Source organism: Drosophila hydei, unplaced genomic scaffold, assembly GCF_003285905.1.
Source record: "Drosophila hydei strain 15085-1641.00,03,60 unplaced genomic scaffold, DhydRS2 tig00008139-arrow-pilon, whole genome shotgun sequence".
Taxonomy (NCBI): domain Eukaryota; kingdom Metazoa; phylum Arthropoda; class Insecta; order Diptera; family Drosophilidae; genus Drosophila; species Drosophila hydei.
In genome coordinates this window covers 2140532-2165043 of record NW_022045847.1, presented here as the reverse complement: position 1 = coordinate 2165043, position 24512 = coordinate 2140532, and the positions used below count along the sequence as shown (strand labels likewise).

Sequence of the window (24512 nt, the reverse complement as noted above, 5' to 3'; positions counted from 1 at the left end):
AATATACAATGAATACGTTTGTTATATTATATTTTTAACATTTCTATGAATTGTTAATAATAATTGTGAAAAATTAAATGAATTTTTTTATGAATTCCGAAAACTTTTTTGTATATATCAAACGTATTTTTAGGTTAACAATTTGTAAATTCTACCCAAATGGATTTGGAATTTTCTTAAATCTCTTTAATATCCTGAACCCTTTGAAAAACAGAATTCAGGGTATAATCGTTTTATGAAAATGTGTTTAACAGGCAGAAGGAGGCGTGAAGGTCCCCGTAAAGTATTCCTGATCAGGTCGACGAACCTAGCCTAGCTCGAATACCGTAAAATCTTAAGTTTCAGATACTCTATTAATGAATAAACAGTTTTTTTTTGCATATTTTGGATTTCGGATACATCTCCCACTCCCTCGAAATTCGCAAAAACCCTATTTTAAATACTTGAGACTTGTGTTGGTACATCTAGAGGAGAAGTTATGCAGTCATATGCAGGCCACGAGCAGTCGCTGCATAAAATTTGCAGTAAGCCGAGTGTGTATGTGTAGTTTGCTTTGTATGTATAAAAAGCGTAAGATAATTAAAATATCACTTATACGCAGGGTTCACGGTATCACCATGCCGAGCAGTCCCAGTTAGACCACCCTTGTTATAATTACAGAGGTAAACTCATAGCAAAATATAGAGCGCGAGAAAAATTGTATCCTCAACAGATTTGAGCTGAAGTCGGCTAATTTTGCAACTGAAAAACTATTATACGACTGTCTAAAAAGACCTATAGTATAACTATAGTATAGTATAACCTATAGTATAACTGTTGGGGCGTGGTAAATATGAATATATATATATATAATATATATATATATATATATATATATATATATATATATATATATATATAAATATAGCTAATTTGTATAGTGAATGTGTTAGTTATTTGTATACATAAAAATGTCGATCGAGTCCAACCGATTTCTGTATATTGAACGCCTCCTTTCCATTTTAAATCTGTCTATGCACGTATCTCTATATACTAGTAAACGTATAAAGATAGATATACTCGTGGCACCTTCGTTTTAAAACATGCTAAGATATTACTTATATCCTCACTATGATGAATGAATATTTAAAGATTTGTATAAATCCTAATGTATTTCAAAAACTGACACTAGAGATTTGACATTCGAAATATATACTTGAGAATATGTATTTTGTACATATTTATAGCTAAAATTGACGTTCTGTTTTGATTAACCCAAAATTATTTAAATACACTTTTTTATTATAATAATCAGGTTTTACCCGACTCCAGCGTTCTTGTTAAAAGGACATTCTGGTAATATATCTACAGTCAATGTTTCATACCTATTTGAAGTGTATTCAGTGTTCTCCATCTTCGATATTCCATGCACAACTTTCTTGAATTCTTCTAACCAGCTTTCCATTCAACACAACTCGTCATCATCGACGCCACAACTATTTTCGCTTCTAATTGGAGATAACAGTGGCATTTGTCGCGACAATGGTGGCAATAATGGCGCCCAATTCGCGCACGCCCTGCCGCCAGTTTCTGTGTGAAAATCAGAGTTGTGCATATGAGTATCCGTGTCTGTTTTGTCCTGCTTGTCCTTATGAGCTTACACTTACACATGCATGCTGAAGTGAACAGCGTGTGTATCTGTATACTTGGCTCTAGGTCGTACTATTCATTCGCCCCCACTGTCGCGACATTCGCACAATGGGACGGGGTGAATCGTCGCCACAAGTGCTAGCCGTATCTAGCTTTGGCTGCTGCATGTTCAGTATGTCTCTGTGTGTGTGTGAGTGTGGCTCATTTCATTGAGAAGAAAGAAAATGCCGACAAGTTGTCGTCGCAGTGGTCGCCGCTGGCGCTAGCGCTGACGTTTTCACTGCTCTCCTCTGTTATGCTCGCAGTCAGCGCCGACGCGTCGACGTCGTTGATTCTTCGAAACAACTTCCGAAGCTACCGACACTTGTTACGCACTTTGGCGCCTTATAAAATATAAGCCGTTAGCAGCACTGACCAGAGGACTCCAAATTTGAAGCGCAAAATCTACTGACAAATTGTGGATTAAGTTTATAAATTTGGAAATACGAACAAATACAAACTATTTAGAAGATATTATCGATTATAGAACGCTATCGTATATGCTACGGTTTCAGGGACCGTATCGTAGGACCTATGTACATATGCGTATTTTAAAACTGAACTTTGATGAGATATAGATACAGATATTATAAGCACCTACACAGATATGTGTATGTTTGTATGTAAAAGTGCCTGGCATTAATGAGGGTTGGGTTCAAGAGCAAACTACTTTTCCGAGTAACTCTAGCAAAGTAGTGTATTCATTGATGAAATGACATCTATAATTGAAATTATGTTAATATATAATACAATAATTTTTGGATTTCCAAAACTTGATATTGTGATCGGTTATTGTTTTGAAATTTGCCAAAAGTGAGGCGTCTATTGGGGGCATGATTAAGTCCCTGATGCGGCGACATTCTGCTTTGTCCCGTCTCACCGAAATGTCGAGCGGCACAGTGGTAGGAAAACGCAAAGGGATGATGTGCCACAGTCATACATATATAGACTACCATATTTTAGCTAATGAGCTTCAGGTTTGCTATTAATGCGTTTCGAAAGTTCAATTGATTAATCGAAAATATATATGAAGCTCAGGTCAAGCATCTTAGTGCTCACTGCTCCACGGTTAGCTGTCGACACATTGAGCTGCTGGAAGGGCTTTTTGCCAATGCGACGCCAAGGATGGACGCGGGTATTTCTCTCTTTAGGGGGTTTGTCGTTATGACTGTGTTATTGTTGCTGTTATTATGCCCTGAGCCCATTAAAAATGCGAGGACAGAGCATATTGTTTTTATTAGAATTTATGTAACATAGAATCTTGATCAAAATCAACGGACTAGATCTATGTTTGAACTTATTTACCTCGGGACTTATAAAAGAGACTCTTTAGCACTTGCAGATTAAGTTTGTATCACATTGCTGATAACGTATCAATATTCATATCAATATTTAGTTATTTGTTATAAGCAATATTGACTATTTTAAATTTAAATACGTGTATAGGTCCACATACATAGATATTTATAAATGTATACCCTGAAAATTGCAATAGAATTACTCAAATAGTATCGAAGTTAATTAATTGGGCATTTATTTCATTAGGTTAAACAATAGCTGGGGGTTATGTGCCAGATACGAGCTGGAATCTTTTGAATGACAGCAGTTCAGCGCGCCTTGAAGGGTATATCCTAGTCGAGCAATCGCGACTAAAGGGCTCTTGTTGTTGCTGCTGGTATGGATGGCGTTGTTTAGTTGACTTCGGCCGCCAGTCGCCGTCTGTGTTACCGTCGCCAACGCGGTTGCCGCCAATGTTGCTGGAGCCGGCAGACCGGCAGCCAACATTCGACAACTAAACTGGGCGCAGATACAGATACAGAATAGGTTTAAGATTCAACACCATGGGGACTAGAAGCCAAGTGTCGCCAACTAGTACAAATTTATTTTCTATTACTCAGTCTAGTTTTTAAGAGTATTTCATTTTTATACGCTGCCATGTTTTGATTTCAATTCACTTTGAGTACAGTTCTGTCACCGCCAATCCTCCCCATGCTAACTAAATATGCATACACATATAAGAGGCAGCATATACTAAGTAATAATAAATAATCACATGATCTAAAGACATCCTCAACGCCGAGCTTAATCTGATGCGTTGATGATCTTTTTAGAATTCTTCCTCTCACAGAAGATTTCGAATTTATTACATTCCAACCCAAAAACTGATCAAATTCGATCAAACTAATTAACCAAGAATCAGATTCTACCTTTCCTCTTTGGTTGAAAATTATATTTTAATTTCAAGTTTTCAAGACAAAAAATGACGTATAAATCACCAGGCGATAGCTCTTATCATATAATCTACAATCATATGCCTTGTGAAGGTAACTAACTTCAAAGGAAGTCATTTCCTAAGAATCATGTTTCTTTTCCGAAGACAGAATCCGAACTTTGGAATCGCAACTCAATATATCGTTTTATTTTTTAGATATTATTAGCAAAACAGTGCAGTATATACAAATATAAACAGAGATATATATATATAAATATATATGTGACAATGAGTCAGAAATCAGGACGTTTTGGCTGCGGCGACGGCGCCTTGTTGAACGCTTTTTTGACGCCGTCTGCGTCAGTCTGCAGAATGCTCTGCGCAGTGGTCACAATTGCGCACTGGCTGAAGCATATAAAAGGATAAGCGCGTACATGGCTGGCATTTAGTTCGCAAGGAATCATGCCGCAGGACACAGCAGTCCATTGTGCACCAATTAAAGGATATATCACTTTACTAGCCATCGCAGTCAAGGCAATACACTCTCGCATTAACTTCCGTTCAGCAGCTAACGTTTCAAAATATTGGAAAGTACAGTGAAGCGTCTGTATGAACGCGTTAATGAACATGTTTCAAAACTAGTCAAATATTTAAAACAGAAAAATCAAAAGTGTGTTTGGTTATTTGGTAAGTCGAGCAAATGGCAATAAAACACATACTAGAACCTTATTTATATGCAAGTTCTCATAAATAAAAATGTTGAGTTGGATGTCACTAAGTAAATAATATTTCACGTTTTTAAAACCCACATATTTTATAAACCTATTTGCGGGAAATTTCAAAACGTATTTTTACTAGATGCCTGCGATCTGTGTATTTATCAATCCTTGACATTTTATATATGATGTGATCTGTCTTCGATATTCGATAATAAAAAAATGTTTGTGCTGTGAAAGATTCCATAGGAACTTATTAAAAAAAATAGGTAAAGATCTAGGAGTCACGCGTGTGCGTGTATTAAAATTGCTAGTTGAAAGAAGCAACAAATATGGTACTTCATGATATTTTAAAAACATTTCGTAATACTCAAAACACTATAATCCGTTCTAAGTTTTAAGTATTATTCACAAATTGAACAAGATTTGTTACATTAACAAAAAAATGTCTAGTTTTAAACAATTATTAAATATCAGCAAGTAAGAATATTTTAATACTTATTCCCGAACCAAAAATAGTAAGGGGTATACAAAAATTGATATTTTTGGATTGGATTGGATTGGATGACACGCCCCAATTTAAGTCTTTTTGGAAGAAGTTGTTGCACCGGCAATAATGTTTTGATTTTTGCTGAAAAACTCTGGAATAAGTATGCATATATTGTACTTTATTCAATCTCAAGATTGTCCCATTAAACGGTACATTTTTTAGATCTATAACTAAAACTTCCCAATGAAGACCATATAAAAATAGTTTTTGTTAAATTAATAGAGGTCAATAATAACCAAAGGGTCTACAAGGAGGATCTACAGTAACGTAAAAATAAAATTTTGGGGTTTCAGCTGAAAACCTGCAACAGAAATATTTTCTAATGAACTGCCAAAAAGCGGGCAAATTAATGGAGGGTGATAACGGGAACTCGATAAGTAGTGTTTTAAGCTTATTTTAAAAGATACATCTCCATATCTCATGTGTGGGCGTCGACATGTGTTTCTGCTAAGTATTTATAGCTCTGTGTTGTCTACCCCACGTAATAGTTGTTATACCTTATACCTGTTTTACCTTAACACTTTTACAAGATGAGTAAATAATCCAAAAGTAAATAACTTCAACAGTAAAAAAATAGTGGTTTGAGATGGTCATTGCACAAAGCTAATATACTCTTCTTTCGCTTCGAAAAAAGTAATTGCTGCCTAATGTAGGAGGTTGCGGTCGACTATATACTGCGCTTATCATGAACTTTTTCATTTCATACAAACCTATGAACAACAACCGAAAGTGTGCACTCAGTCATTTCGTTAAGGAATATACTGATTTACTTTGATATCTTCTATAATACCGTCGCTGTGATCAATGCAATACGGACACGCCGAGGTGATTCACTTCGTGTTCGACATTTCAGTCGCCCATCTCTATCGCCAAACTGTACAAGCAGAAGGAATTCACATTCGTGAGTGTAGCCTGTACAGCAATATGTTAACGAGGATACAGATGATTATGATGATAATGACGTTATGATATATAAACAGGTTTGTAACTCTCACTCTGATTGCGCCGGTTACTGTGACTGCGCATGCAACCGCGAGTGCTTCTCTGTTGCCCTCCTCTGTAATGGGGTTTTAACAAGTTTGTTTTGACTGAAGTGCGTCGATGATATCTTATTAGTTTTAACCTCTTAGTTGAGCTCATCTCAAGAAATATGCCCAAATGTGCATAATGCGTCTTCGACCACCCAAGTAGGATTGTCGATATTTATATATTTAGGTAGCTTTGCATGCTCACTGGTCGAAATTTGTCCGGCACAGTTAGTTGAGATCTCAAATAGAATTCTGAAATAAGTTGATTTTGAATAATAACTTAGGCAGGCTTATGAACTTTTATAGTTTGGAACTCAATTATTTTTATGTAGACCATAATTTAATGTATATATATACCCTAGAAACATCAACAATTAAGAAATGGGTATTTAAACCACAAATTATTATTATTAAAATTCTTTATACATGTTTTTAATGGCCAGAGAGATTAGAATTTACATAGCTGAATATTATTTGCCTTAAAGTTACCAACTCATGAAGATGAGAATACATAGAACTGGTTAACTACAATTTATGTAAATATACATGGAATCGAATGTATAAGACACTTTCAATTTTAAGTTATAAAATCATTTTTTATTTATTGATAAGAGATAATAATAGACGATGTATATATTATATATGTATATATATCTCAAATTTTGGGATTGTGGTTTTGCCAAATAAATATCTACTACACTGTTAAATATGCATATGCTCAAATAGCGCTGAAAACATAATAGGATTAATTGAAATCCTTAATTAATTTATTTATCCACGTTTTACCACGCCTCTTGTGGGCGTATATTCATAATGTTATAATCGTTCTGTTAGCGACGCAAGTTCCAAATATTGGGGCCTAGTTCTAAAAAGGTACATGATTTTATTTGTCTCTTCCTCAATTGACGTTTTTCACGACTATACATGCTAGCTAAGCTTAGTTAGTAGCTAAGCTTAGCTAGTTAACTGTTATTGTATTGTTATATTTAAACGAAAACATTTATACGAAGTCCATAGAGTTTCAACAGTTCTATATTCTGTAGTTATAGTTATATATTGAATGAATATATATAAATTGTATGTTAGTATTCTAATTCGTAGAACCATAAAGAACTTCTTCAACTTCAACTTTCAGCTGCAATATCCTATCATAAGGTGAGTCAGTTTTCGTCTTCCGCTGCTATCCTACAGTCATCGAGACCCTGCGGTTCCGACCTGTTATTATCGTAATGACAGCAGCCTATTTGCTTTTATGTTTTCAAGTCGTTCAGACCCAAAACAATTATCTCCGCTGGAGCTGGCCAACAAACTCTCACATACTTCTTTGATCTCTTTTGCAACTTAACCGTCTCTCTGTCTCTCTCTCTCTCTCTCTTTACCTCTGTGTGAGTGTAAGACTGCCACTGATCTACAGAATCGAACGTAGTAAGTGCAACTGATATGTCCTTGATCGGAACTATTTATCACATCTTGAGAACAAGCTCAATATTTTTACCTGGCACTAACAGTTACTTTATTCTAAACGTTCTTAAATATCTTCGTTTTTTATTAAGTATTTGTTATTAACTTTTTTACATTATAAGAAAAAAATATTAGAAAATTATGCATATTTATCATTACGTATTTAATATATATTTATATATATGTATACATACATTATACATTATATTATACATATATAAAAATAAGATAAATATATATTATATTTATATATTAAAGGTATTTGTTATTTATGAACTTCAATATTATATTTAATATATATTATGTATAAATAAATATACTGAATATAACATATCATATATATATAATATAACATATATTTATATATATATTCATATTCAAGTTAATTTTTGCTCAAAATATAACGCGACTTAAAATCGCGCGCAGCCAACTTCAAGTGAGTCGCAAATTGCGTGCGGCCAACTTCAAGTGTACATATGCGTATGTGTTTGTGCGACGGGCGTAGCTGTATGCGAGAGAGCGCAGCGAGAAATTCACCACACATCTGTCGGATACAAAAACACACATATGCATACTGATTCAAAACGCAAGAAACTTTCGTTGTAAGCGGACGTAGTGTTTTTCGGTTGCTATCCGAACATTTTTTTTGTTACGCGGGCGTAACCAACAAATAAATGCAAAATACATAGTCCAGCGACAGTTGCTTGTTCACAGCGTTCACATTCTATGCTGCTTTAGACATTTTGATTTGGACACATTTCTTAGTTCTCTTACATTAAAGCATTGTGCAAGCGAAAAGTGAAATGAAAGGTTGAGTGTGTTAAGTGACGAACAAATATAAATTCGTTGCCGTCGCCGTCGCCGTCGCAGTGCACATGTGTAAGCCGAATCAAAATATATATTAAAGTGAATAACGGCACACAAAAAGTGCGATGTAAGAAAAATTGATCAATAAACAAAAAGTAGTGTACGTACGTTACTTAAATTTACCATTGAAATATGCGTGAGTGGTAACAAAACGCAACGTAACGCAACATACATTAATATATACGTACATTCATACATGCATACATACGTACTTCCATAGATTGATCACTGCTTAAAGCTACCGATAATACGATAATACGTATATAAGTACATGACCATACATACATGAACATATGTGTATGCATGTTAAGTATTATTGTGATTATCTTATTTATTTTCAACTGTGCGTGTTCTATGAACTATGAAAGTATATTCTTTTATTCTTGTCATATAGATGATGAGACTGATTGTATATAGTGTATATAGTAGATTTAGATCAGGACTTATTCTGTGTTTATTCCTAAGCCCTGGCTTCTGACATGGTGATTATGACTTTATCATGTTTCCGTTTGCCGGATTTTATTTACTTGTTTTGATGTAGACAGTCTTATATAATAAAATGTGGATGAGTTACATTTTCGCTACTTTCGAAAACATGATGTTTTTCCATTAACAACATCTTTTTCCATATAAACAACGTTATAATTATATGCCTCAATTACTGGAAAGCATTTCAACAAATACGAATGTCTTCACCTTCAATTTATGGATTTATATATATCTGACGTCCAAACTTAAACGATCTTCTTAACCACAAAGTTGATTTTGTTATTATTAATATTATTTAGCTATCATCGTCGACTCAATTGCATGGAAATACTTTCCGAATATAAATTAAAGTTCTTTCAAAGATCAAAACAACTCACTTAATTAGATTGATGCTAAGTGTACATATGTATGTATGTATTTATGTGTGTGTAAACAATAGACTAACGTTTAATGCTGACAACTCGATAAGTGCTTACTAAAGATAATAAATAAATAATCGAATCCGTTTTCAGTAGTGAAGAATGATGCAAATCCTCATTGATTACAATTGAATATAAATAATTCGAAATGTGAATCTTTAAATAAGTGTGAATTAAACCCAAATACATATCAACAAATCGCAATACACCAACATATCAACATAAGATTGGTGTGTTTTATAAAATAAGCCTTATAAGGATATAATGGAATAATAACCCCATCAATAAAGTAAGTACTTATATTACAATATATATTTTATTTAATTTTAGTATTGCTTGATTCTAAAAACATTAGTTAGTTTGCTTTCAAAACACCAGTTTTGTGTACCATAAAGTTAATTTATATGAACATTTAATTTATTTGAACAGTCGGGATCTAGCAAAATATATATGAAAGTTACAATCGGGCGTTACAGAGTGCATAACACAAACTTCACTACACTAAACTTCTTATTCGACATATAGATATATCCCGAATGATTTTATCAAGATTTTCTTAACTTACAGTAATCTTCAACATCCAAGGCAAATTTCGTTTTACGAGTTCTTTTTTCTATATTGCAAACAGAATCACAGGAAATGTTCCCTTGCAGATTCGTTTAATGCCCCAATAATGCCGACTCGCTGTAAACATCTTTCCGGCGCCATTGCCATTTACTTAACAGCAACAATACCTTTACCTACTTGCATGACATCCTTCAACATAGAAGGCAGTGCTGTTAGCAGGTGTATGCCCATATATTTCGCAGATATACATTGCTATGTGCATCTGTGTGTACAAGCGACTTTCCAAGAGCTAATGGGGACATACATATGCATGTGTATGTAAATAAAAAATCTTTTTTAACTTTTACGACATACATTATAACAATATCATTGAGAATCCTTGCTCTTCCTCTGTTCCTTACTGCGCATACTACTATTACCAATACTAGATTTTTATACTTGTTGAATTTTCAAAAGAATTCGGAAATGTGTTATTTCTTTGCCACCGATAGACACACATGCACGCATATACACACACACACATATATATATATATATATACATATAGCATATATATGTATAACATATACACCCATGCAAACACACACTGAACGGACGCTCTCTTGTGCACTTGCTTTCGTGCTCTCGCTTGTTTGAATTCACCTCAAATTGTTGATTCTTCCAACTTGTCAAACCGGCTGACAAAACGACCGAACGAGCAACCAACCGACCGACCGACGCGTCGGTCTATAGTATCGTTGTTGTATTGTTGTTGTAGTTTCTGGCGCTGTCGTTGTTTCGTGTCTGTCTGATATAAGTTTATATTGGTGGCGCCATTGCGACGACGCCGCCGCCGACATCGTTACTATTATTTCTTTTATTACGTTTACGTCAGTGGCGCCCACTGTGGCGCCTGTGCCTCATTGAGTCTCGTCTCGTCTCGTCGCGTTGTTGCCCTGCCTTTGCTTTTGCTTTTGCCTCTGGCTGGCACGCAAGCAAGTAAATTCAATACATCTGTGTGTGTGAGTGTGTATGTGTATGTTTGTATGAATGTATGTATGCATATGAACATTTGTACGTACTTAAATACAGACAAGCATGCATACGTACGTTTGCGTGTGTGTGTTCGACTGAGCATGTGGTCGTGCCGTCAAGTCGGCGGCGCCACTGTTGTCGTCGCGATAAGGAGCACAAGAAATGCCAGCGAGCCAGTCAGCCAGCAACAAAATGGTCGTAGGGGCCACAGTTTTGTATTTGGGTTGTTAACTTGCAGCGGCCTCTGTCAGCGCCAGCGCCAGTCAGTGATGCTGCGCAGTCCGACACCGCCGCCGCTGGGATCGGCATATTACTCATGCGCCTTGATTCGCTACTTGTGCGGCGCGTTTGTGCTTTATTTAGCTCTGATAACAGCTAATCACATACATGCATACATACTGTACATACATATGTATGTATGCACATATGCATTCACGTAGAAACAGTGTACATGCACATGTGTATGACATAATTTACACATGTATGTGTATACATCATGCATTTGACAAATAAATATGTATACATTAGTAGGCCAATATATATATATATGCCAATCTATATACATATGTATGTCGGTGGTCAATGCCTTCTTTTTAATGTAGCTGAAACATTTGTGTGTATTCTACAGTACCTGGCAACGAACCGGAAGCTCTTCGGTGTGTTTGTACGTACATATACATATACATATATATATATATATATATATATATATATATATATATATATATATATATATATATATGTGTGTGTGTGTGTGTGTGTGTGTGAAAAAAATATATATATATACATTCGCAACGCTTAACCCCAGATAAGTTTTGCGTCCACTCATATTAGTTTTTATATTCGCTTACAAAATGAAAAAAGTAGATTAGTTTTTGTGTAATTTCCAATTTGTGAATTATTTCATTAAAGATTGAGACTTGAAATATTTCTTTTTTTAAAATTTGTCATGAAAGTTGCTGAAAAACTTCTTTGCAAAATTTGGTGGCTTAGTTTCAGCAGACTCCTTGCTTATTCCTTGCTTACACCAAGCATCAAATGCTTTAGGACCGTGAAGGAGTATAATACAGTCAGTCATGCCCGACTACAACATTCTTATTTGTTTTTTTTTTTTTTTAATTAAGTTTCTTCTAGTTTTATTTTTAGTTAAAATTACATACGTATTTACTTATACTATGTACATATATATTTGTGTCAATTCTCGATCGTGAAACATCATATGAAATGGCTAATGTAAAGATTTTCAATATTAAATATAATTTTTCCAAATTCAAAATACAATTTAATATTAATTAAAAATGTTGAGCAATATTCTACAGCTAAAACCATGAATTTGGTTTGCTTATCCTGGGGGCTGCCTAATCTCTCCAAAATGTACAAAAATTGTTTAGATTTGGGTAACTAAACAAAAACATGGACAACAGGGCTAAGTAATCGATGCAGAGTGACGATCAAAGAGAAATAACAAAAACTAAGCATAAACTAAAATAATCCAAAATTAATTCTATTCTATTCTATTCGGTAGCCCAAAAATATTATATTGTTCTTATTTTGCCGTGCAAAAGAATTTTGATTAATTTTGTTCTCTATTTTTTTATTTGCAGAGTGCATATCAAAGCAATCGAAACACCACCAAAATCATATCACAGCTGAAAATCTATTGAGTGATAGAAAGGAATTCGATTATACCGCCAAGCCAAGCCAAGCCTAGTCAACGTATAATAATAATTTTTGTATTTATGTACATATGCAATCATATATTCATACATACACATATATGCTAAAATTAACAGAACAGTTACTGTAACTAAGAGGACGTTCGAGTCAACCCACAATCTAACCCACCGCACATATCACAAAGCAATCGAAACGTCGACAAGCCGAGCCTTATGAGTGCGTCTTAATAAAGTTGATTAACTCAAATAATGCACATTCGATAATATCGATGTTACCAAAAGAATTGATGTCCCTCCATGATATTCCCAAGAGAAAAGAAAAATGCACTATGGCGTTATGCGTCAAGAAACAATCCGGCTACGTGCGATGCGGATGGGATACCGATACCCATGCAGCAACAACAGCCGCTGCACCCTCTACATCAACGCCACCTTCAAACGTGCGCCAGCTTCTGCTGCTGCTACACGGATCAGTCTTCCCTGATCAACCCTCCACCACCACCATACTGTTCAATTCCTTGCTCCATAGACTGTTCAGGCTCCTATCGTCTCATCCACCGTCAGCAGCAACACCAGCACCAGCAACAGCAGCAACAACTGAGGTGTCACACAAATCCAGAAGAAGAAATTTCCGTGTCCGCTTCGGCGACCGACGAATCGGATTATTCCTATATAAAAGATGGCTGCAGCTACGCAAGCTCTGGCGTCGACATATTGAACGACAAAAACGGGCTCTGTCCGGTGACGGTTCCGTCGTCGGTGCCGACTTGTTCCAACGCACAGTCAATGACGGCCGCAGCGACCTTTGCAATGACAGCGGCGAACATGTTTCGAAACTGCTGCGGCGGCGGCAGCAGTGGTCCGACGACAGACTCCGACAATGGATTCTTTTCGAAAACGATCCCGATCGACAACAAACGCCACAATCAGAGTCGCCAGCGCGTAACCCCATCCCCACCCACCTGCCCAATGCATACCCACTCGACAACGATGTCCACAGCTGGAGCTGTGTCAATGTCAACGACATCTTTTCGCCATCAAATCTTCAATGCGTTGCTGAAAAAGCTGAAGAACAAACAGGTAACCGACCTACTCCAGGCAGTAAAAAGTCGAGTGGACCCACCTCACAAGCGCGACTCGCTGGCAGGCAATGGGGCCATCATATCAGCCACACCGAGTTATCTACAGTGCATTCTAATCAAGTGCACTTCACCCCTCGACGAAGAGCAGCATGTAATCACGTGCCAGCTTTTTTTTTGGTCCGACCTCAGGGATGCCGGCGAGCTAAGGCGTCTGCCCACCTGCCCCAGTGCTCGGGATTACGTCTATGTCTGCTGCAATCCACTGCACTGGTATCGGGTAAACCATCCAATAGATTCAGGTAGGTTAATACGTACATCTATACACACACATATATATACATATATATATATATATATATATATATATATATATATATATATATATATATATATATATATATATAATTATATACGTATATGAATTATGTTCATTTAAAAATCCCTGAAATAAAATGCTATATCATGAAACACACTGTTCTTTAAATACTAATACATGAAGAGAACTTCAGAAGAGAAATCGGTTTATTCAACTGTGTAATACCTATTCTTAAGCCTTAATAATATATTTGATTTCCCTTTTCACTTTTATGTAAATACATACTTCTGTGTGCCACGGCCAGATAAAAGTATTTAAGTTAGTTCCTCCTTGATTTATGTATATCCCCAAAATATTCATTAATATTCACGCAAAGTAAGGTTTGAATGCGAGAGTATTCGTATCTCGAAAGGAAATATAATGCATAGTATATATACATATCATCTACATGTGTATGTGTGACCATTGAGACTTACTAATGTGGGGCGATGAGTAAAAATGCTAGTTCGACTACACGACAGCCACGAAATGAGTTTATCTAAATTTAGAACTTGGCGCCAGGAAATAAAAATGCAACTAATTTTGCGACAAGACAGACTGAAAATTTTTGATTCATTGGATGATTGTGGATGATAAGCTATTAGGAAAACCTAACTGTTGTCACATGTGCATACATATTTTGTAGATTAATATTAATGGCAGTGCCACTATACATTGCTTTGTAAAAAGGTTGTGTTTGAAAAGTTTCAATTTAAATTTCAAGGTATTGGGTATCTACTAGTTGGGCACTCCCGACTAAAGTTCATTATCTTGTTTTCCATAAATTTAGCGCAAAGCTTGACTATTCTAATATATGTTTCCTTATAACAAACTCGGCTTAAAATTAAATTTAAAAAATTGATTTTAAGATATGTTTACAAATTCAGCTGTTTTCAAAAAATAGTAGTGCGATCGAACACCAAAAAAAAGAACTGTTTTACACTTTTGTATTGACAATAGATTTTAGATCGGATTTATATCCAGGGACTGAGCTTCGATCCTCTCGGACGCAAGCCAATCTTAAGTAAGGGGACTCGTATATTTTGGAATGCACTCCTGCAGAAATGTCTATTTTAAATTCATTTCCCTTTGGCAAATGGTAGAACTGTATTTTGTTGGATGGATGTCGACAGTTTTGTCCATAATTCCGTTTAACACTTGGGTATGCATGAATATTTGTATCTTTTTAGAGTTATGATCAAAAATTTGGTTAGTTGGATTACAGACAGATCGAGTTATTTAAAAATACACACAGCCTAAAACGTGATGAAACCCGGTTACAGTTGGATGTATTTTTTGTATAATTAGATTCAGAGGTATCTGCTCGTCGAAGATGATTTATTTGTTTTAATGGTTTGTTTTTCGAAAAGCCCTTTTATTATGCGTTCCGTCATATGGATGTATTGGATGCATAAGTATGTGAGTGTACCTTTCTATACATATGAATAAATGGACATACATACATATGTACATATAGATACACTCATGCATTCACATGTATGTACATGTATCGTCTTTGTAACATAAAACCAATTACGGTTAATAGCAAATACTTTTCGTTTCGAGTAACAACCGTTGTGCTTCTTCTTTCAATTGCCTTTAATGTGCATGTTAAAAAAAGCGTGGACCTCCCTGATGCACGACGGCAAAGGTAAACAGGCTATTGGAGGTATGGACGAATGGATCGTGCTGTGTTTACCTGTTCGACTGTTCCGAGAGTCTCAGCAGCATCAGCGCATTTCGTTTGTGTTTCGTCTGTTGTCGGTGAATCAACTTCCCGATACCGAACGAGGACAGGTTTTTTTTAATGATGGCGCCGAGCACATTGAACAAGACGATAATGTTATTCTCTCCGCATCAGAAAAAAACGAACACGATTCCTGGAATTGTAGCGAAAGCGACGCAGCAAGAATCGGGATGCATTAAGGAATTTGTTTTTGTATATATATAAAGATCTCAGTTCCTTCGTCTTTACCAAAGAATTCTCATAAACTGAAAACTTATTTTGCAGCAGTTCAAACATGGTAAATGACATTTAAAGCAGAAACTATGCCCGCTCAGCAGAGACCCTCAATCGTGCACAGATCAGTTGGTTCAATTATATTAAAGATCTGCTGTGCATACCAAGCATATTTCTTTTGTATGTTAATTGCTAAGAAGTTTATAGTGAAAACGTTGTCCTTAAGGACTTGCCGTTGTAGCGTTTGGAACTTGATCGATCCTATCAACCAAAAAACAAAACAACTATGAAAGCTTAAGTAGGGATGCCCGACTAGGATATACCCGGAACCTAGTCCTATCTGCGTGTTTCAATGTTTTCCTTATCGAGTTTAATACTCTGGAAAAAAAATAAGTACGACAACAAGGTTCGAACCCACATTGGCTAACAACGCCGAAACTCAGCCGCCCCTTCAGATTAAAAAACAAAAAAACGTCCCTTCACCGCCTGATCTCCAACTAAGAAACTGTCGGCAACGAAGGCCGCCTCTGATTGCATATGAAGTTGAAAATCTTAAATTAAATAGCAGTTGATAATTCAAGAACAATTCAATCGCAATTTCGATTCTTCGAATAGGAATAGGAAAAATGCGTACGCTTAATTTTACTTAATGGAATTTAATGAAATTTTCAGCATATGGCTGTCAGCTTACTAAAAATGCAAACTCCTTCACATATTGACCCCATTTCCAACTGAACTTAAATGTAAAGACTTTGAGGAAGTTTCGAACCGGAATCCAAAATATAACAAAAATTAAAATTGTAGAAAATATACATAAAACTAAATACGAACGATTAATTTAATAACTACACTTCGATAACAATAAAACTGGAGTAGTTATCGATTATTTGAAACAAACTTGATATGATATGAAAAAATTGCAAGTATCTAGCTCTTATAGATGTTGAGTTCGACGCATTCACACAGACGGACGGACAGACAGACGGGCCGGGCTCAATCGGCTCGGCTTGTCGTCCTGTTCAAGAATATGTATACTTTATGGGGTCTGCCACGCCTCCTTCTGCCTGTTACATACATTTGCTCAAAACCATTATACCCTAATTTCCCATTTTTAATGGGATCAGGGTATAAAGAAAACAAATATATTCAGGTAAAGTCAGTTGATTTTTGATGAAGCTCGCAGGTCGGATACGCTGCGGAGCGTCATTGGGGCGATAAAGGCAACGTTGGAATTTTACTGCTCCCTTTGCTTTGGCTTTGGCATGTTCATAAGATTTTTAAGAATCAATCGACTCACGCGACGGCGATGGCGACTGCGGCGTCGGCGTGGCAGCAGCACGGCAGCACAGCAGCGTCCAAACGTAATCAGGTTTAACTGGTACTGGGGCTAACTAAGTTGACGACGCCGTTGCCGCTGTCGCTGTCGCTGCCGATGCCGATGCTGTTGGTGTTGCCAGCACTGCTGACGTTTGCAGCACCAGCTTCCTCCGCTCCCAGCGGTAAGCGCCGCACATCAAACGATTTGTGCGCCAATAAAATGTCCCCCAGTGCTGCTGGCTGATATGCAAACATTATTTATTTTATTTATTTATTTTTATTTCGCCGCGCTGATGTTTGGCCTGGCTGCGCTCAAGTTTGTTGCTGTTTTATACCCCGTACGCAGAAAACTCGAATTGGGTATATGAATGTCTATCTTTGCAGACAAATCTACGGAATGATTAACTCTCGAGCATTTTATAGATATACCAAGGGACACATACATATTTATATACATACATGCGATTCCGATAATTTTTGTATTATATAAATGCGAATGTGCATACAGCTAATGCAATCGCGTCTACAGGGTATCTTTTAGTAGAGCGCTCTTGAGCGCTTCTACTTGTTTTCTTTTCTGATCTTGCTTCTTTTTTTTGTTTCGGTCTCGCTTTGCTTTGGCTTTGTTGGATGTGTTGTATGTATGTACCATACGTGCATATGTATGTATATGTATGTATTCTCGAATACTAATATTGTACTATTTTTGTGAAGCATGATCTCATCGCACAGCTTGTCTTAAACACGCGCATTTCAATCCGTCGTAGTCTTCGGTAATTCTCCAAACTGCTTACATTTATTAATATACGAAAATCTTTTTATTTATTGATCGTTTATTGTTTAATGAATAAGATAGAAAATTTCTATTTGCGATTCGAAGGATCTGGTCAAATTTGACGGCATCATTTAGACGAGGCTTTAACCCTTAATAATATAAAAAATTATCGCTGTTCTATAGTAAAATGGCTTAAAGCAAGCGTTCAGAAATGTCTATAACAATGTTGATTACAACATTGCTTTTCTGATAAGCTCCAACTTGGAGAATAATTGCCATAGAACACATGTTATGCTTCAAAAAAATACTCCAATACTTATGTAACCTATAGATAATATTGGCGCAATTGAACTTTTCTTAAAAGTTAAACAATATTTTGTAATATTTCATCTCATTTCCTTTGATTAAAATAAATTCTTGAATTTTGAGCTTACAAATTTTTGAGATTGGATATTATTCACAAATTATATATTAAATTTTGTTCTATAACATAATTTATAAACTCATTTATATAAAATAAATCAATGTATATGAATTATGGTATATTATGGTCGGATACTCCCGACTAGAAAACTTATTATGAATTACTCATAACCTATCAGGTTTTAGAAGCGGGACACTGCTATTCCTTATCTGTAGCAAAAGTCAAGGAGGTATAGCTAAGAACCGTGAGTATCCGGCCTTGGGACATGAATATATATAGATATACAGTGAGTCAAAGTATAGCTGCTACCAAACACTGTAACTCTTCATGATTTAAGACGACTGTCTAACTGAAAATCTTATATGTGAAACAAAGTATTAATCATTTATTTAAGAAACCTAAATTCACATAATAAAATTGTTCATAGAATAATGTATGTACATACATAATTAGATTATGTACTGTCTTTTAATAGATGAGTCAATCAACACAACATATCACTTCAAACTGTACTCCTACCCTCCTACATACTTGACAGAAGCCAGAAGACAGAAGAGGTATCAAAAACCGCAAGAGAATTCAACATCATCTGACAGTTTTATAGCATCCAGTAAGTTAGTTAGTAAACATAATTAATGCGAAAGAACAAAATAATACATTTAATAAAAAAAAATAGTAGGAGTGTTTCAGTAGGGTGCCCATACTACATAATACTCATTCGTATCCTATTGGATAAAATAATCACAAGACAGCAGTACCTCATCTCCCAACATTTTGAAATCTACCTCCAAAACTTTGGAAGGAATGGTTGTTTTTTCGATATACATATATAATTTGTGGTAAATCTATAGAGGAGTAAGTGCTGTAAGTAACAGTAAGTTAGTCCTTAAAAATATATTTTGAATTTTCTATTTTAAAATTGTAGAAGATATGATTTTTCTTAGAAGGAATCTACTGTAATGTAGCGGGCGTTTAAAGACTTAAATACTTAAACTGATTTTTTAACAGTGCTTCATAAAGAGTTCGTATAATTGATTTAAACTATATACAATATAAAGCTAAAGGCAAGATATTGTAAATTATGACAGTCAAAAAAGAATAATAATTTCAGTATGGGATTTTGTCGTTATTAGTATGTACATTTCTATAAGGTCAATATATAAAGGCTTTATGATTTACCTTATTTTTTCACTTTCAGACTCCGCACCCCCGCCGTATCAGCGATCAAAAATGCTGAGACTGAAAGATCAAGGTATGTTAATGGTTTTTTGTGTCTATGACACTGAACTGATCAGAAAACGACAATTCTAGATATCGAGGAAAACACTCAAAACAACAACGAAAGCTCGTCGATGACCGCGTGGGCCGTGCAGAGCAACAGCATCATCAAACAATCGGAGTCCCAGTTGTATGGTCCGAGTCTTGAGTCTTTTACCACTGATGGAAAAGGTGAGTTTACTTGTGGTCATACCGCAGTCGGAACGTGGCCTCTTCTCTTTTCTTATGTTCGGCGCTGCTTTATTAAGAATTCGGGTAAACAGCAAGCACCTCTCGGCATTTGTAGACTCAGTTATGTGCGCGCGTGTATGTGCATGCGTGTGCAAGGCATACATACGCACGCATACATACTTGCTCGTACATGTAGATATAAATATATACATACGCGTGTATGCATACCTACATGTGTTTATGCACAAACTGTAGGATGTGTGGGTATCTGTGCATGTGTGATGTGAGTGTGTGAGAGAGCTACGGCAGCAGTCGCGTGCGTGTGTTTGAGCACGCCGGCATGGGCGAAGCAGGCAGTCAAGTTGTTCGTGGCGCCAGTTTGCCGCGTCAGGTCGTCACTTTCTATACTGATATTAACTTTTAAACGAAAACAGCAAAAACAACACGAAAATAAATAATGAGCGAAAAACAAATACAAACAGTGCGAGGCGAATGCGAATAAGCGAGTCGGCGGCAAAGCTGTCGGCGTTAACGTCGACTGCGACGGCAGCAGCGAAAATCTTTGGCGCTTGCTTACGAAAGCTTTGTAGAGCAGCGCGGGAGCGGCTACACAGTGGTTCAACTGTGGCTGTGGCTGTGGCTGTGGTTGTGGCTGTGTCTGCTGGCTGATGGCTAGTGGCTGGTGGCTGGTTATCGCCACAGCCAGCTACACAGCGGGTAGCGGGTGATCGGCGGCAGTGGCGTTATGACTATGATATCATTCATGACACTGCCGCCAACGCCATCGTCGAGCTGGATAATATTTATTTCTCTCTTTTTCTTCATGGTATTTTCGAATAAAAACTTTTGCATTCAAATCAGCCGTTAGCTTAGTAATGCTAAAAAAATACCGAAAGCCTGCATTCAACAAATTGAATCAATTTGGTCAACAGGCATGCGGCTCTTTTTGCATGTGAATACTTAATTAATTCAAATTAAACAACTGCGCGGCTCCTTGACTGCCTAATCAAACATTCGGTTTTTAGCTTCAATAGATTGTTCAGAAAGTATTCCAAAAATGTTCTCTCTAGATTAATGAAAAAAATAAATATATTTAAGCAAATTATATTGATCACATCTTGAGATGGGTTAAAAAAGTTGTGCCAATCAATCACAGTTTGCTTTCCCTATAAAATGACCTACATATTAAAGAGTTCCCTACTTATAAAAAGTATTTTTGTTTCAATTCCGATTATTTTGAACCGTGAACCATTATTAGACTGTCGGAATTTTTGTAAACTGTGTATCAACTCAAGGAATCCACAAGTATTAGAATTATGAGTCTGTGAAATATAATCAGAAACAGATATAAAATGCAGCTTTGAAGTCAATGTCAAGTGTTTCTTTCTAGATATAGATGTAGATAGGCTAGATATAGTTTACAGTTTTAATTCGATTTAAAATGCATCAATAATTAAAAATCAATAGTAGCTCCTATATGTATAGGTCCATAAGTGCATGCACATACATATTCATATATGTGCATATAATTGAAAATTACTACCGGACGTTGCGTGCAGCACTCGAATCTTAATAATTATTAATTATTGTCAATATTGAATCATCCTTGGATAAGTTGTCTCCAATCTCTGTAGACTTAGCCGAAGTTATAATCCCATCATAAGTAAAAGAAAACCATATTGCCACCTCAGCATGCGCTTACATGCATAAATACATATGCACACACGTACTCATGGATATGTGTGTGTACAGATGTGTACTTACAACACCGACATGTGTGGCCACTAATAAACTTACACGCTCGCACACGCACGTATACAGATGTACATACGTGTATATGTATGTACATAGATAGCATTTAAAACAATCTAAATTTAAAGATGATGTAGTAGCCAGTCGCTTCGCACTTCTGTTTGTAATTATGTATTTATGTACAATTGTGTGCATACATACATAGCGCATTGACTGAAAAATACAAAACAACAACGCCCAGGCGGCGCTAGAAATCCCAAAGAGTCAAATGCGAGAAACAAATTCCCCTCATCGATGGCGTGTGCCAGAACAGGCGCCAAAGAAGTGGCAAAATAGCAGAACTGCAAAGGCTATAAATCGTATACCCTGTATTACGCGAAAATGCAGTGGGTCACACTTGCGTGAACCAGTTCATTTGTAAACACATTTTAAAAACTTAATAAATGAATTAATTAAATATGTAAATTATAAACAAGCGGTTAACAGACGAAATTCAAATGCAAAAAAAAACTAAACAAAAAAATACATAAATTATTCTATAATTTGATTCGCAAATTTAAACAAGAGATTCAAATCTTTGGTATGTTTTAGAATTTAGGTGTTCAGTTTGAGCTGTCGCCCACTGTACGTCAGGAGAAGTAGGAGAAATCCTGAACCAATTGAAAATAAAAATTCGATATATCGATAAGAGTTAATAATTTATTTTCGATTTCTTTCTCATCGATCAAAATCGATTCTTTTTAAGCGTAGCTCAAATACCATCAAGGATGGAAACAATCAATTTATTTAATTTTATTAATTTAACAATAATTTATTTATGTGTGAATGTGAATATATATATCTGACTATACATATTTTGTATGTGCCGGATATTTGATACTGATCTGAAAATGTTATTAAGAGAGCTGAAAGGTTATATACATATGAATAAAAGAAGAGTACAATTCGAATATCAGGTTTGCGCAGTGGAGGCAGTCCCTCCTAGTCAGGTACTCCCGATTAGAGCATCCTGCCTAGTGTTTTGTTTTTGGCAGTTTGCCTTAATCGGAAAATACTTTTTAGTTTCAATATCGAGTAGGTCGACATTGTCGACATAGCCGGGACCGAATTCGACCCGATTGTATAAAAGTCGCAATATGCAGCCAAATTATGTTTACACATTTCCGTGGGTCCAATTACTCCGATACTACATTTTTGATTAGAAACACATATTAGCGTGTAGTACAAACTTCATTATATTTTGGGGCTCTTTGGAGTACATGTAATGTTAAGGTACGCCTACATGACAATCGGGAAAACATTTCTCATATATGTATTACCAGCTAAAACTACAAAACCTTTATAAGTAAGTTACTGTTGACTTCGACTGTGGCCTAAACTTATATACTCGCACCGTGAGGGAAAATTTATAACATTTTTAGATCTAGGCTCACCAATAGATCACTGTTCATCTTCTCTCCTAGATATCCTCCAAGATAGACCTATGAAACCAAAAATGTCGTAATAAATTTGGCAGTTTTTGGACTGCAACGAGAATTATGCAGTTGCCTGCGCGTAATTGCGATGTTCTTACTTGGTTTTAATTGATACCCTGCTTAGACAAATTAAATGCTTAATGCGGGAATACTAGACTTGCTTGATTTTTTTTGGGGAAGTGGGAGAGGTATCAAAAGAATTGTGTTTACTGAGGGGAGAACCGATTGGATAATTGGGTAACATTTTAAAATCCGAAAAAGCTCGAATTCGATATCGATCTTAACGAATTTAATGGTTATCCTGAGATTTACCAAAAATAATTTAACTGGTTTGATCTTTTTTATCTTTTTGAATTTTAGATCATAGCGCGAATAATAATGCATGGTGCCAGATTGCCTATTGGGAACTGTCCGAGCGTGTTGGTGAGCTGTTTCATGCGAAGAAGTTGGCAGCTAACATCTACACAGATGGACCAGTGGATTGTGCCGGAGAGAGTATGTGCTTACGTGAGTTATGTGGGAAGCGTACAACGCTGGATGCAGTCCAAAACACACGTCAAAAGATCGGACTGGGTAAGCTCGAACTGTGGACGCTTGGATGAACAAATTTATTTTACATTGGGTGTCATAGGTGTTACTATAAGCCTGGAGTGTGGGGACGTGTGGATCTACAATCGAAGTAATGTGCCGATATTTGTGGACTCGCCAACGCTTGCCGAACACTTGGACCGGGTTTGTAAAGTGTTGCCTGGCTATTGTCTCAAAGCCTTTGAAATACACAGGTAGAGTTTATTATATATATGCGTATACATAGTGTTGTTTTTTAACGCATGTCTTACTCAGCAGGGCTGAATGGCTGGCTGGAAATAAGATACAGCAAAACCATTTAGGACCAATCGATCGGTTTAGTATGAAGATCAGTTTCGCCAAGGGCTGGGGCAACATGTATCGACGTCAGGATATTATGTGCTGTCCCTGCTGGCTTGAAGTCCACTTCAGCCATCAGCGGTGACATTGCAAGTTGCCGGTTGGTGCTTATTGCTTCGCGGCAGCAGCAGCAGCAATGTGTTTACCGGGGACAGTCACCACTAACCCGATGTGCAGCAAACCCTATGTGTACTACCGGTAGCAACAGCTGCTTCTGTTAGTTTAAAAGAAGCTCACGAGACTGGGTTATGTAAACATGTACATTAAGAAGACTACAAGCAGCAATTGGTGCAAGGAGTTTTAAATTGCAGCAAACAGGCTAGCAAGCA

At 36.3% G+C, this 24512-nt stretch overlaps 1 protein-coding gene across 2 annotated transcripts; it reads left to right on the top strand.

The window, feature by feature from the left end:
- The first annotated feature begins 8230 nt into the window (after positions 1-8230).
- Positions 8231-24407, top strand: LOC111602528 (mothers against decapentaplegic homolog 6). 2 transcript variants are annotated; one of them, XM_023319621.2, is made up of 8 exons: positions 8231-8514; positions 9504-9699; positions 12596-14048; positions 19779-19832; positions 19892-20029; positions 23617-23829; positions 23888-24038; positions 24100-24407. In XM_023319621.2, exons 3-8 carry the CDS (start codon positions 12965-12967, stop codon positions 24266-24268), a joined length of 1809 nt encoding a protein of 602 aa, XP_023175389.2. In that variant the 5' UTR covers positions 8231-8514; positions 9504-9699; positions 12596-12964; the 3' UTR covers positions 24269-24407. The 2 variants fall into 2 exon arrangements, with proteins under 2 accessions (XP_023175389.2, XP_023175412.2); XM_023319644.2 differs by lacking the exon at positions 8231-8514 and having other exon boundaries at positions 24103-24407.
- The last annotated feature ends 105 nt before the right edge of the window (positions 24408-24512 follow it).

What these genes read in the sequence shown, in the direction of transcription:
- LOC111602528 (XM_023319621.2), top strand. Translation starts at nt 12,965, where the DNA reads ATGATATTCCCAAGAGAAAAGAAAAATGCACTATGGCGTTATGCGTCA. An exon ending in AAACCATCCAATAGATTCAG is followed by an intron (nt 14,049 to 19,778) that starts GTAGGTTAATAC and finishes TTTCACTTTCAG; the next exon opens with ACTCCGCACCCCCGCCGTAT. An exon ending in AAAGCCTTTGAAATACACAG is followed by an intron (nt 24,039 to 24,099) that starts GTAGAGTTTATT and finishes TGTCTTACTCAG; the next exon opens with CAGGGCTGAATGGCTGGCTG.